General features: G+C 45.4%; 1 protein-coding gene across 1 annotated transcript in view; it reads right to left on the minus strand.

Annotated features, from left to right (window-relative positions):
* Window positions 1-12500, minus strand: part of sdk1a (sidekick cell adhesion molecule 1a) — a 447949-nt gene that overhangs the window by 144999 nt on the left and 290450 nt on the right. The window contains exons 14-15 of the mRNA XM_063185237.1: window positions 10625-10761; window positions 3131-3278 (exon numbers count right to left, since the gene is read on the minus strand). Of these exons, the coding sequence (XP_063041307.1) occupies window positions 3131-3278; window positions 10625-10761 (285 nt within the window). The remainder of the gene's footprint in view (window positions 1-3130; window positions 3279-10624; window positions 10762-12500) is intronic.

Consider the following 12500-nt stretch of genomic DNA (forward strand, 5'->3'; position numbering starts at 1 on the left):
AAATTTTAATGCATTTTTTTCCCTCCCTCATCAGATTATGCGCAAAGATTAACCCAGGTGACATCATATAATGAGAGGAGAGGCCTCAACAAACATCCAACTCACAGGAGTTAGGAGGTAGCCACACTGGCAAGACACATGGCCATGTCCTTTTTCCTTACTCCTTCTCTCAAACTCACAGCATGAAACCCAAAAAGGGTGTGTGTGTGTGTGTGTGCGTGCGCGCGTGTATGTATGTGTGTGCGTGTGCGTGTGTTTGCGCATGCGTGTGTGTGTGCGTGCGTACATGCGAGGGTGCATGCGTGTGAATGATGTAGCACAGCTCAGCTGTGGAGTGCAGTGTGAAGTAAGAATAAGGGAGTGGGTTTAACCGAGTCTTCCAGTGGCTTCCTCCAGACTGTCTCCTATATTAACTGCTCTTGGCATTTGGATTGGACGCACAGTCATTATCCGCTCACAAAAGGCAAATGAAACTCTCCACCCCCCGCTGCTGCTGCCGCCTCTCCTGCTCCTGCTCCTGCTCCTGCTGCTGCTGCTGCTGCGGCTGATGTCTGTGAGTAAAGCGCAGGCCGCCTGAGGCGCGCTCGGACAGACACACATCTGCGCATATTCTTCTTGACTTATGGCCGATTGGCCGGTGCCATGTGGCGCGGTGCGTCACGGCGCGGCAAACAGAACAGGGCAAGCGTAGCACGGTGCGGCGCAGTGATTCGGGGGATGAATACTAATGAGCATGGTCTGTGGCGTAGTGTAGTGTGGTGCGGTGCGGCGTGGAGAAGAGAGGAGCGATGCCGCATCGGGAACTGAAGGTTAGCAGGTGTCTGCTCACACACACACACACGCACACGCACACGCACATGCACACGTAAAAGTGAGGCTCACATACACACATACTGTATGTGTGAGACTCACAAATACACGTGTGAGACGGACATACACACATAGTCAGATGAATGGGGCTCTGGTTAAGCTGTCAGGGGCTGATAAGAGCTGGCCCAGCGGACGTGGGCAGATGTGGGCAGACGTGGGCAAGGTGTCTGACACCTGGCAAAAGAATGCTCTGATTAAGGGGGAAAGGTGAGAGAAGAGTGGGAAGAGTGAGAGAGAGAGAAAACAGACAGATTGACAGAGAAAGGAAAGGAGAGGTAGAAATAGAGCAGGTAGGAGAGGTGAGGACAGGATAGGAAATGACATGGGTGTTCTTTCTTGACGTGTTTTTTTTCCACCCGCTTAGGGACTATTGACTATTAAAAATGAGCCATTATTCCTATAACTCTGGCATTTTCCTATGATTTATTTGTTTTTCTCTTTTTCATTAATCTCCACCGTCTCATAAACTAAAGCAATAAAGTTGTTTGCCTATGAATAAATACATACGTAAATAACTTGGGTCACTGTGAGAACGCTCTAGGTGTACTGAACCACACTACAAACAAAAAAGCAAATTTCAACAAGTGTCTTCACAAACAAAAAGAGCAGTGAACAGTAAGATAAACCTGAAGATAGCTTCACCTCCTCATCAGGGCCTTTGTCCCACTAGAGGTATCTTAAAAAGGCCTCTGTACGATACACATATCACAGCATGAGCACTATATCACGATACGCATTAGCTACAGGTTTTTGTCAAAAGCCTAATCAGTAGAAATATCAATATAAATCAACAGTTACAGTAATGACTGCAACGGCAGCATTGCATTGACACTATACTGCATTCTGGCATTCTAGTGTACTGCTATCCAGCATAAGATACATGGCAATACATATCATATTGTGTAACGTAACAGACGCCAACTAGGAGAGTTCGGTGTAGAACTTTAGTAAACCTCCCTCCCGAAGTCTCACACGGTATTGGTAGCGTATTGGTATCGTTCTATGCCTCCCTGGTAGGTGCCCCGAGTGGGGAACTAGTGCAGATCACCTCAGTTACAATCTCATGTATCGCAATGTGTATCGCAGCGGAAGGCGTATCGCATCCAGAGGCGCATCTTGCCACCAGACAAGGCAGGCAGCCGCTTGAGGCCCCCAAGCCCCTAGATAGTGAATAACAGCCCACACTAACAAGAGTAATAACAGTAGTGGCGATTTTGGTTCGAATGATCATTATTTTGCATTTTTGCTTGGGGCCCCATCTGATCCTAGAATCGCCTCTGATCGTATCATGAGGTTGCGGGCAATTCCGAGCCCTGTGTCCTACCCTAGGGATGAAGTTCACTGGCTAATCTTTACGATAGCAAAACAGTGGCGTGTGTTGTACTAAACTGAAAGGCAGGGAGCTGATTAGGACGTCATCTTCATTAATCTTGCTGTGCTGCTCCATTAATCAGTATGAAGCGACCACCATACACCATCACCAGCAACAGCTAGGACAAACTGTGCATGGGAAGCTGGCGTTGACAAAATATCACCTAATTACGCCGTTCTCTCTCTCTCTCTCTCTCTCTCTCTCTCTCTCTCTCTCTCTCTCTCTCTCTCTCTCTCTCTTTCTTTGATTTTTTCCCCCACATGCTGCAGCAGTGAATAGTGTATTTAACACAGAGCGAGAGCTCCTACCACTCTGCGTCTGCCTGCCCGCCCGCCCGCGAATCAGAGAATTAATCAGCAAGACACCGAGCTGCTGTTACTGTAATTAACACGCCAAACTCCGAGCAAATCAGAAAGAAAGACAGAACGTACGGAAGAAGAAAAAAACAGCAGCGGCAGCAGCAGCAGTATAAGGACATGTTGAGACTTCTTCTTTTCAAGACCATTTACATAAAATTAAAACCATGCCAGAGGACACATAACACAATTAAGCATGACTTGGCACCTTCTGTCTCTGTTGATGTTAACTGTTTTAATAATAAAATTCCAGGTATTTCGTATTTACTGTCGAAGTAGCAGACATTATTATTGCACATATTGTGTGTAGTAATATTACATGTAGGGCCTCGGCTATGGCTCAAACGGCTAAGGCATGGTACTGGGGTCGGGACCCGAGTTACATTCCGGCCTGAGGTCATCTCCCCATCCTCCCCCATCTCTCTCTTCCCAACCATTTCCAGTCATTTCTTAGCTGTGACTGTCATGTGAAAAAAAAAACAATCCCCCCCCCCATGCTAGTGTATATTAATGCATGTAGACATGGTACTACCTGTTGGTTTCTGTGCTGTACTGGCCTTTGCCCACTTGATTGACAGCACAGACTCTGAACTGGTAGGTGCGGGCGGGAGTGAGGGCCTTCACCACAGTGCCAGTGAGGGACGGGTCCACCTCAGGCAGGTACACCTTCCATGGGGAGTCTGCAAACAGAGAGACACATACAGTACATGCAATGAGCAGAGTTTACAACCAAAACGTCAGCAGTGGTTTTCACAAGATATTTGGAGGATATTGTCAGAGAATGTGGTACTGTAAATATCTTTGTTGCCTGCCTTGGGGGACATGGGGTAATGAGTGAAGCATACATCTCCAGAATGAATCACATTGTTTTAAGGCATTGTGCTTGTCAAGCTTTACAGCTGTAATGAATGAAGGACATGTGGTGAAATGGACATTTCCATACGTACTCCTACAATTTCATCATCTAATTTTCAAGACCACGTAATTCTAGAGCACAGCGGGGACAACTTAGTGAAGGTGTTTCGAGGGGGGGGAGGGGGATCTGGTGCTAACATGGTGTCGATGGGAGAAACACTGGTGAGCACACTGATGACTAGGGCTGCCTTCAAAATGTTCCCTCATTCACTAAATAGGGTGCGAGCTGCCAAGAGTAGAGTAACTTTGTTGATGACTCCATAGTGCACTACTGTATAGTGAACGAGTGAAGGATTCATATTTGGCCTTGAAATCATAATCATCCTATTAACCTGCACAATCCAATGCTTCTCAGCAGGGCAGTGGTCATTAGGCAATGACAGGGAGCATGTAGAGCAGGGTTGGGGAACCTATGTCTCGAGGGCCGTTTGCAGCCCTTGAGTCCGTTTTATCCGGCCCCCGATATCATTTCAATGTTATGCGACTTTACATTAAATATGACATATTTTGTAAAGGAATCTTAGATATTACATTTCCAATGCAATTAAATTATATTCAGGGGACCTAGAGAAGGTGGGGACTGTTTTAAAGGTGTCTACCTTCAATATAGACCTAAATTGCATGGGGAAATCCTGATTTGTGTTCATAGTACGGCCCTCAGAGGACTTTTATGACCCTTGTAGGAATTTGAGGTGGCCCCTGGAATGAGAAAGGTTCCCCACCCCTGCTGTAGAGCAGTGTTTCCCAACCAGGGGTGCATGTACCACTAGGGGTACGCGAGCACACCTCAGGGGGTACGTGGAGAATGGAGCATCGTCATATTGGGATAAAGGAATAGATATAGAGAGCATGGGCTAGGGGTACTTGAGGTACAATAAAAAGGCTTAGGGGGTACGCGAGACAAGAAAGGTTGGGAAACACTGCTGTAGAGCAGTGTTTCTCAACCTTTTTTTAGGCGAGGCACCCTTTCAATTCATGAAAAATTTCAAGGCACCCCAAACCAACAAGTCGTAACATGGCATCGCTTCCGATACCACAAAAGCTTAGAAAAGTAACACATTTGGAGACGTCACACAACCTACATTCAAAGTTGCAACTGACTGGGGCAACCTATATTTACTTTATTGTGCGTAAATGGCAGCTGAAAGATTCCACTGACTAGCATTAACTTATCAATTTAGACAAATATGTATCATATGATATTACATAATTTATTTATCAGCCACGTTTCCGCGGCACCCCTGAGAGGGGCCCATGGCACCCCAGGGTGCCCCGGCACCCCTGTTGAGAAACACTGCTGTAGAGGATTGGTTGCCATTTACAGTCATTTTGTCTTTGGTGCATAACAATCACTGCAGTGTTTAGAGAGAAAAGGGAAACGGAAAAAGGACAAATAGAGCTGAAAATGACAATTAAACCAAATTATCTGAAGAAAAGGGCCGCACGGAAAACATAAGCCATTGCTACAACAGTTCAGTCTATTCCTTTCACTGTTGGCGTGGGCACGTACACACAGGCATGCACACACACAACTACAACACACACAAGCAAATGGGCAACCAGAACAATTCACACACACACACACACACACACACACACACACACACACACACACACACACACACACACACACACGCACTTACACACACACACACACACACACACACACACACACACACACACACACACACACACACACACACACACACACACACACACACACACACACACACACACACACACACACACACACACACACACACACAGACAAGCACACACACACACACATACAGACACACGACTACACTTACATACACATCATATATCTGTTTAGCAATCAGAGCAAGAAAGAGGGAGGGAGGATGAAAAAGATAGAGGGGGAATAGATGGAGAGAGAGAGAGAGAGAGAGAGAGAGAGAGAGAGAGAGAGAGAGAGAGAGAGAGAGAGAGAGAGAGAGAGAGAGAGAGAGAGAGAGAGAGAGAGAGAGAGAGAGAGGGGAAACCCATTCCATCAGGTCCGTGTCCACTTATCTCCACATTTCAGGCCTCTAATTCCTCATCTGGTTTCTGCCTCCTAATCACACATCATGTTCAGCCTATCCCCTAATGGAAGGTAACTCGTCTGATATTAATACTTAACGACTGACTCACACCGTAACTGAACTCCGCCGAGGATTCCCCCCCCCCCGAAAAAATTACACAAAGGGATCACGCTGCGCTCATCAGCCGGAGTTTTTAGATCAAAGGATTATTAAGGGGGGAGGGAGGTTGCTTTGTTTCAAAGTGGAGGGAAAAAAACATAGAAAAGAATAAGAATGCTGGACTATGAATATCATTAAATCAATTAAAAAGGGATGGATGCATTTGCACTGCCGGCTTGAGTGCATTTTGATTAGGTGTTGTGATAAAAACCATACAGCGGGTGGCAAGAGGGAAAAGTATTGAGCCTTTTTTTGTTAAAAAAAAACCTCCAGCTAATCCACTTGTAGTTTGGCATCATGAATTCTACAGCATTAAGGAAGACCACTTTGAGGCAAGAATTTAAGGCAAGACTCCTCAAGGACGGCCTCATTCGTGGCTCAATCGGCAAGGCACGGTACTGCTTAATTCCGACCCAAGGTCATTTGCCAATCCTCCCCAGTTCCTCACTCCAACTCATTTTCTGTCCCACTCTTGACTGTACTATCCAAATAATATACTAATAAATAACAATAAAACATAAAGGTGTTTCTAATAAACAGACCCTCAAGGACAAATCATACTAGAATCAGAAAAGCAACCAGAATAGTACTACTACTGTACTGCTTCCACCATCACCACTACCACTACCAGTACTACTACTGCTACTAGTACCACTACTACTACTACTACTACTATCCAGGGTGCAATTCGAATCTACATGACTCATTTTCGATTTAATGTTATTCCATCGATAATGTGTGACATCTTAAAGGTGGGGTTGCAGGTATGACATCACGTTGGAGGAACTCCCCCAGGATTCTAAGGTTCTACATAGACTCCTATGAGCCTGGAGAACCCCCAACGTGATGTCATAATAGTACATATTCTTAAAATGGTTAACCTGCAACCCCACCTTTAAGAGTATCCTTCCTCTCTGTTTTTTATTAGCAGCCTGCTGGTCATTGTAATCACATTCAGACCAACAACAATATCTAGCAAGACTTAGCCAACAGTGTTCTGCTCTTTTTCTGGTGTCCAGAGGAAACATAAAAAACTCAGAGTGGCCTTGCCAGTCCTCTGCTCTGCTCTGGGGAACAGGCGTCAGCTACTAATCAGAGTTTCTCTACAGCAGGGGTTCCCAACCTTTTCCAACTTGGGGCCCACTTCAAATTTTTGCAAATGTTAGGGGCCCACTTCTGACTCGATAAACAATAAAACTCAAATAAATCAACAGCGACACACACAAAATTATGATTTTGATTTTTAGAAAATGATTTCAAGGCCCACTTGGAATACCTTCCGAGCCCACCAGTGGGCTCCGGCCCACAGTTTCAGAATCACTGCTCTACAGGGCGGCTGCTGCTGTACAGGAGCTCCGTTGTAATCTGTATCCTGCCTGGGGCACAATTTTTCACTGTCCACTCCTGGCTACAGTAGATCAATCTGCTTTTGTTGTGGATGTTTTTTTTTTGTTGTTGCTTTTTTTTTTTGTTCCACAGCGTGGGTCGGCTCCATTTTGCATCAGCGGGGGCACTGCGCTGAAATACTTAACGACACAACAACAACAACAACAACAATGATAACAACAAAGCCACGACAACAGAGGCAGCCTGCGGTGCGGCGCGGCCCCGTCAGCCCCATGCAATCACAGGTGACCCTCCTTAGAGTCGGAGGGGGGCCAAGGACACAAAGGAAGTCACCACATGGACCGCATGCCCAGGGAGGTCAAACACTGCCTGAATATGGATGCCTCAAAAGCATACCACGGGTGGCGACTCAGACAAGATGTATGGGGGAGAAAAAAATACAATAAATCTGGTCAATAAATAAAATAATAAACAAAACATCACACAGAACCACTTCTCACATCTAGGTTGGCTCCAACCTTAGCTAACCTATACACTTTGGCTCTACACTTTAGTAACCAGCTCAAAGAATACCAGAAACTTCCACAGACTTGGTCACCTTTCCGACCCTGACAGGGGGCTCCCCTTCTACAATACAAGACACCTTTCATCTACCACCCAAACAGACAAAATGCTTTCAATAGGGTGTAATGGAGCTCTTGCAGACTTCCACTGCCACTACTGGACAATACTGCCCAGCATTAATGAGACAACCCCCTTTTGGAAAGTGACACAGTGAAATACTGTATATTTCAATAAACCCAAACAATATCTCTACAATATAGACTAAAGCACTATTCCAACGGGACTAGTTTTATGTATGGACATGGGGAAATGTGACCTTTATCTCAGGACGTCGGTAACAAAAATGGCTGATTCGGACTGGATTGAAATATCTCAGTAAACGAACAGAAAGTGGGAGGGTCAACTCATCACGCACCGGTGTGACGGCACTTGCCGTCATGCGCGTGCCAACTCCACCAATATATTATTTATTTTTGAGCCCATTATTGCGAATCCATGGAGGCATTTGTCCCGTGGATTTTTTTAAATAATTGCCTGGTTTACTAACCCATCAAAACCCATTCTAATGCCTTGTCCTTTCATTTGGAGAGTGCGTTTGACCATACCTGATTTCGACAGCGAACAGCTTGGAACAACTCCCAAAAACAAAACTAACGGTTTACTGCAAGGCTGTAATGTTTGTAAGCCCGAAGAGATTGGATATATTATGCGTTTCGTGCACTTAACCAGATCTTTACACGGGGTCGCATTCGGACGAGATTAGTATTACCGAGGGTAATGTCCCCAGACGGTTTCACAGTAGGTAAAACTCACGGTGAAGTTTACCGACATACTCAGCTATTTTTACATGACATGGCGCGTTCGGACGGGACTAAATACAGCGGTTATTATTACTTTACCCCAGGTCTCCACATTAAACTAGTCCCGTCGGGCTTTAGAGACAGAGACTAAGTTACAGATAATATCAATTGAACTTACAACACTGGACACTGTGCCTTTGTCCTTTGTGTTCCTCTGCTAAACTGTTTGAAGCAATATCAATTGAATGCATCCACGGATGTGCAAAAATTCTTACTCTCAACAGTGAGTTAGGAATCTAATTGGAGCACACAGTGCGATGACACCACAGCATCTTTGTGCGTCTTCTATAAGATGACAAGATAAGTCACAGGAGGGCAGGAGAAAAATGAGAATGATGTTTAAAAGCACAACCGAGGATTAATTCAATTACATTTATCTCTGCAAGTTGTGTTTAGTTATGCCACAGTGATATGTCAGAGGAGCAAAAATTATAAGCATAAGCCAAGAAACTCATTCCTCTTCCTTTAGAGGAAGTTGTGCAAGGCAGCAGTGCAAGGAAACACTGCATACAGAGCTTATAATGAGAAAGGGGATGAGAGAGAGAGAGAGAGAGAGAGAGAGAGAGAGAGAGAGAGAGAGAGAGAGAGAGAGAGAGAGAGAGAGAGAGAGAGAGAGAGAGAGAGAGAGAGAGAGCCCAGTTGGATCTCTCATTTGTCTTTTGGCCTAGCGAGGAAGGCAGGAGGCTGGAGGTTCATAACATCACTGATATGACATTCTATGCCACTTCCACTCGGTTTAACCCGTAACACTTGGTTTTGCGTGTTCAGGTGAAAGTGTAGGGTGTCTCATTTCATTCAAAGGTGAGTGGAAGAGCAAAAAATCACTTCAAACTTTCCCTTCAAACTGAGTGGGGCAAGGACCCTCACTAAGACTTGGTCACTACCATATTGGTAACAACAAACGTATGATCTACATGAAAGGGTTAAGTAAACTGGGGAGAGGCTAGGCGTTGTTAGGAGTTGCTTTTTAATGCAGATGGGATCATCAGTGATAACACAATTGCTATGACATTACAGAGTAGCCTTAACAACTGCATCATACCAACATGCCTATGACATTACCAAGAGGCATTATTATTTTGGTGACGGTAAAGTTGTAACATTGGCTCTGCACAAAGGGGTGAAGAGTAGTGATGGGCAATCACGTTCCAGAGGCTACAGATCAATGCCAGAGATTCCCAATTACCTGGTTTTACCTGTCTGAATACCCTAATCGGACAGGAACAACTACAGTAGGTAGGTAATGTGGAATATGTGGCACTCTATTGTACTGTAGCTTCTGAATCCAGGTTGCCCATCACCAATTAAAGGAATATGCCACTATTTTGAGGCTTAACATAGTTAAAATCGTTGGCTGGGGTTTATAAAGGTGGTAAAGTGTCTTATTTTTCATATAAGCCGTTGTCTTGCTTTAAGACAAGTTAAAAGAGGGAGCATGTCGCTAAGCTGGTGAAAGTCAATGCATCCATGTAGCATGCTACATGCTACAGTGATCCATTGACTTTCACTAGCTTAGCTACATACTCCCTCTTTTAACTTGTCTTAAAGCAAGACAACGCTTAACATGAAAAATAAGACACTTTACCACCTTTATAAACCCTGGCCAACGATTTTAACTGTATTAAGCCCCAAAATAGTGGCATACCCCTTTAAGAGCTTGTTACTGCCACTGTGGTAACAACTAAGCTTACAATACTTTTGACTGTTAAAATCCCTTTATTCAACCATTGCATGGTCTATACGTCCACAAAAATGGTCAACACCCCCCGATGGAAATTAAGGTGTCTAGTAGGATACATAGACATTACACACATTATTGCACAAACAAAGTAAACATATAGAACGCGCTAACACAATTAGGTATAGGCAGATCGCCCACATACTGTATACACACGCACACACACACCCACACCCACATTCACACACACACACACACACACACACACACACACACACACACACACACACACACACACACACACACACACACACACACACACACACACACACACACACACACACACACACACACACACACACACACACACACACACACACACACACACACACACACACACACACACACACACACACAGACCAGGAGCAGCAGTTGTGGATGTGATGGAAGTGGGAGCTTACTGTTCTCTGACAGCTCCACCACGTAGTGCAGCAGGGGGCTGTTGCCGTCGAAGGGCCTCATCCAGCTCAGGTCCACGCTGCGGCTGTCGGTGGCGTTCAGGCCGGCCAGCAGGTTACGCGGGGAGTGCGGCAGCTCACTAGGAGAGGACACACAGACAAAGACACGCGCCACACACACACACACACACACACACACACAGGCACATCCATGTATGCATGCACGAATAAGTGCAAGCACACCCACGCGCACACGCAGATGTGCATGCGCACACCCACACGCATACACACACATACACACACACAAACACACACACACACGCACACACAGAGACACATACACACACACACACACAGAAATGTGAAATAGAGTTATGAAGCTATATATCCTCCTCCCATACACAAACAAATGCTGTGTATATGTGTGTGTGTGTGTGTGTGTGTGTGTGTGTGTGTGTGTGTGTGTGTGTGTGTGTGTGTGTGTGTGTGTGTGTGTGTGTGTGTGTGTGTGTGTGTGTGTGTGTGTGTGTGTGTGTGTGTGTGTGTGTGTGCATGTGTGCGCTCCAAGCACAGACAAATGCACACGCGCCACAAGGGGAAAGTGCTGCAAGGAAATCAATGAAATTGTTTTAGTTTTAACTGTTTTGTGTGTGTGTGTGCATGTGTGTGTGCATGTGTGTGTGTGTGTGTGTGTGTGTGTGTGTGTGTGTGTGTGTGTGTGTGTGTGTGTGTGTGTGTGTGTGTGTGTGTGTGTGTGTGTGTGTGTGTGTGTGTGTACTCAGGCTCTCTCTGTTACTTTTACAGAAAGATAGGCCCGCACGCACAGCTCAACAACATAATGCTATCCTACTGTGCACACAAACCTTCCCTTTGTCTACAAGAGTGGCTATTGAAATTCCATTCCGCTAGCTGGAAGATCGCCTTCTTCTTGTTTCATTTCTTCATCTTCAGTATACAGTCTCAATCAGGGCCTCCATGGCTCAATGGTTACAGTGCTGATCTTTAGATCAGAGGGTTGCAGGTTCAAATCCCACCCTTACCAGCACCTTCATCCATGGCTGAAGTGCCCTTGAGCAAGGCACCTAACCCCACATTGCTCCAGGGACTGTAACCAATACCCTGTACCTAAATACCCTTAAGTCACTTTGGATAAAAAGCGCCGGCGTAATGTAATGTAATGTAATGACTTTGTTGTGATTTAGGTGCCTTCAAAGATCTTATATTGCCATCCATACTACATGTATCTTAACGGCTGCACATGAAGGCCGCAATCTGTGTATGTTTGAAGTGATTCCTTTGCCCCTATTGATCGCTTTAATCATTATTCCAGAGGGATGATGACTGACCAAACTATGGCCTCACGCCAGATGGTAGAAAGGTTGCTAACAGTGAGACAAGGATATGAGTGGAAATATAAATAGACAGAGGCAGAGGGAGCGGGCAAGAGGGAGAGAGATAGAAAGAATGAGAAAGGGATTGAGGGAAAGAACGAGAGAGACATGATGAGAGAGAGAGAGAGAGAGAGAGAGAGAGAGAGAGGGAGAGAGAGACAGAGAGGGAGAGAGGGAGAGAGGGAGAGGGAATGAGAGAGAGAAAAAGTGAGAGAGACATGGAATGAGCGAGAGAGAGCGATCGAAAGAAAGTCAAGCACCACTATGCCCATCATAAATTGAATAAAATGAGACTATTAGTAAACTCAAAGTTCCATAACCATGCTTTCCCTGCACAGACCATTTTTCCTCTCCAACCCCTCCTCCCCCTCCTCTCCCGATCATGCATCTATCAGGCACCGCAGGTTGGTGTGAGGAGCAGAGAGGACTGCATGTGTGTGTGTGTGTGTGTGTGTGTGTGTGTGTGTGTGTGTGTGTGTGTGTGTATG

This window comes from Engraulis encrasicolus, chromosome 2 (genome assembly GCF_034702125.1).
Source record: "Engraulis encrasicolus isolate BLACKSEA-1 chromosome 2, IST_EnEncr_1.0, whole genome shotgun sequence".
Classification (NCBI taxonomy): Eukaryota; Metazoa; Chordata; class Actinopteri; order Clupeiformes; family Engraulidae; genus Engraulis; species Engraulis encrasicolus.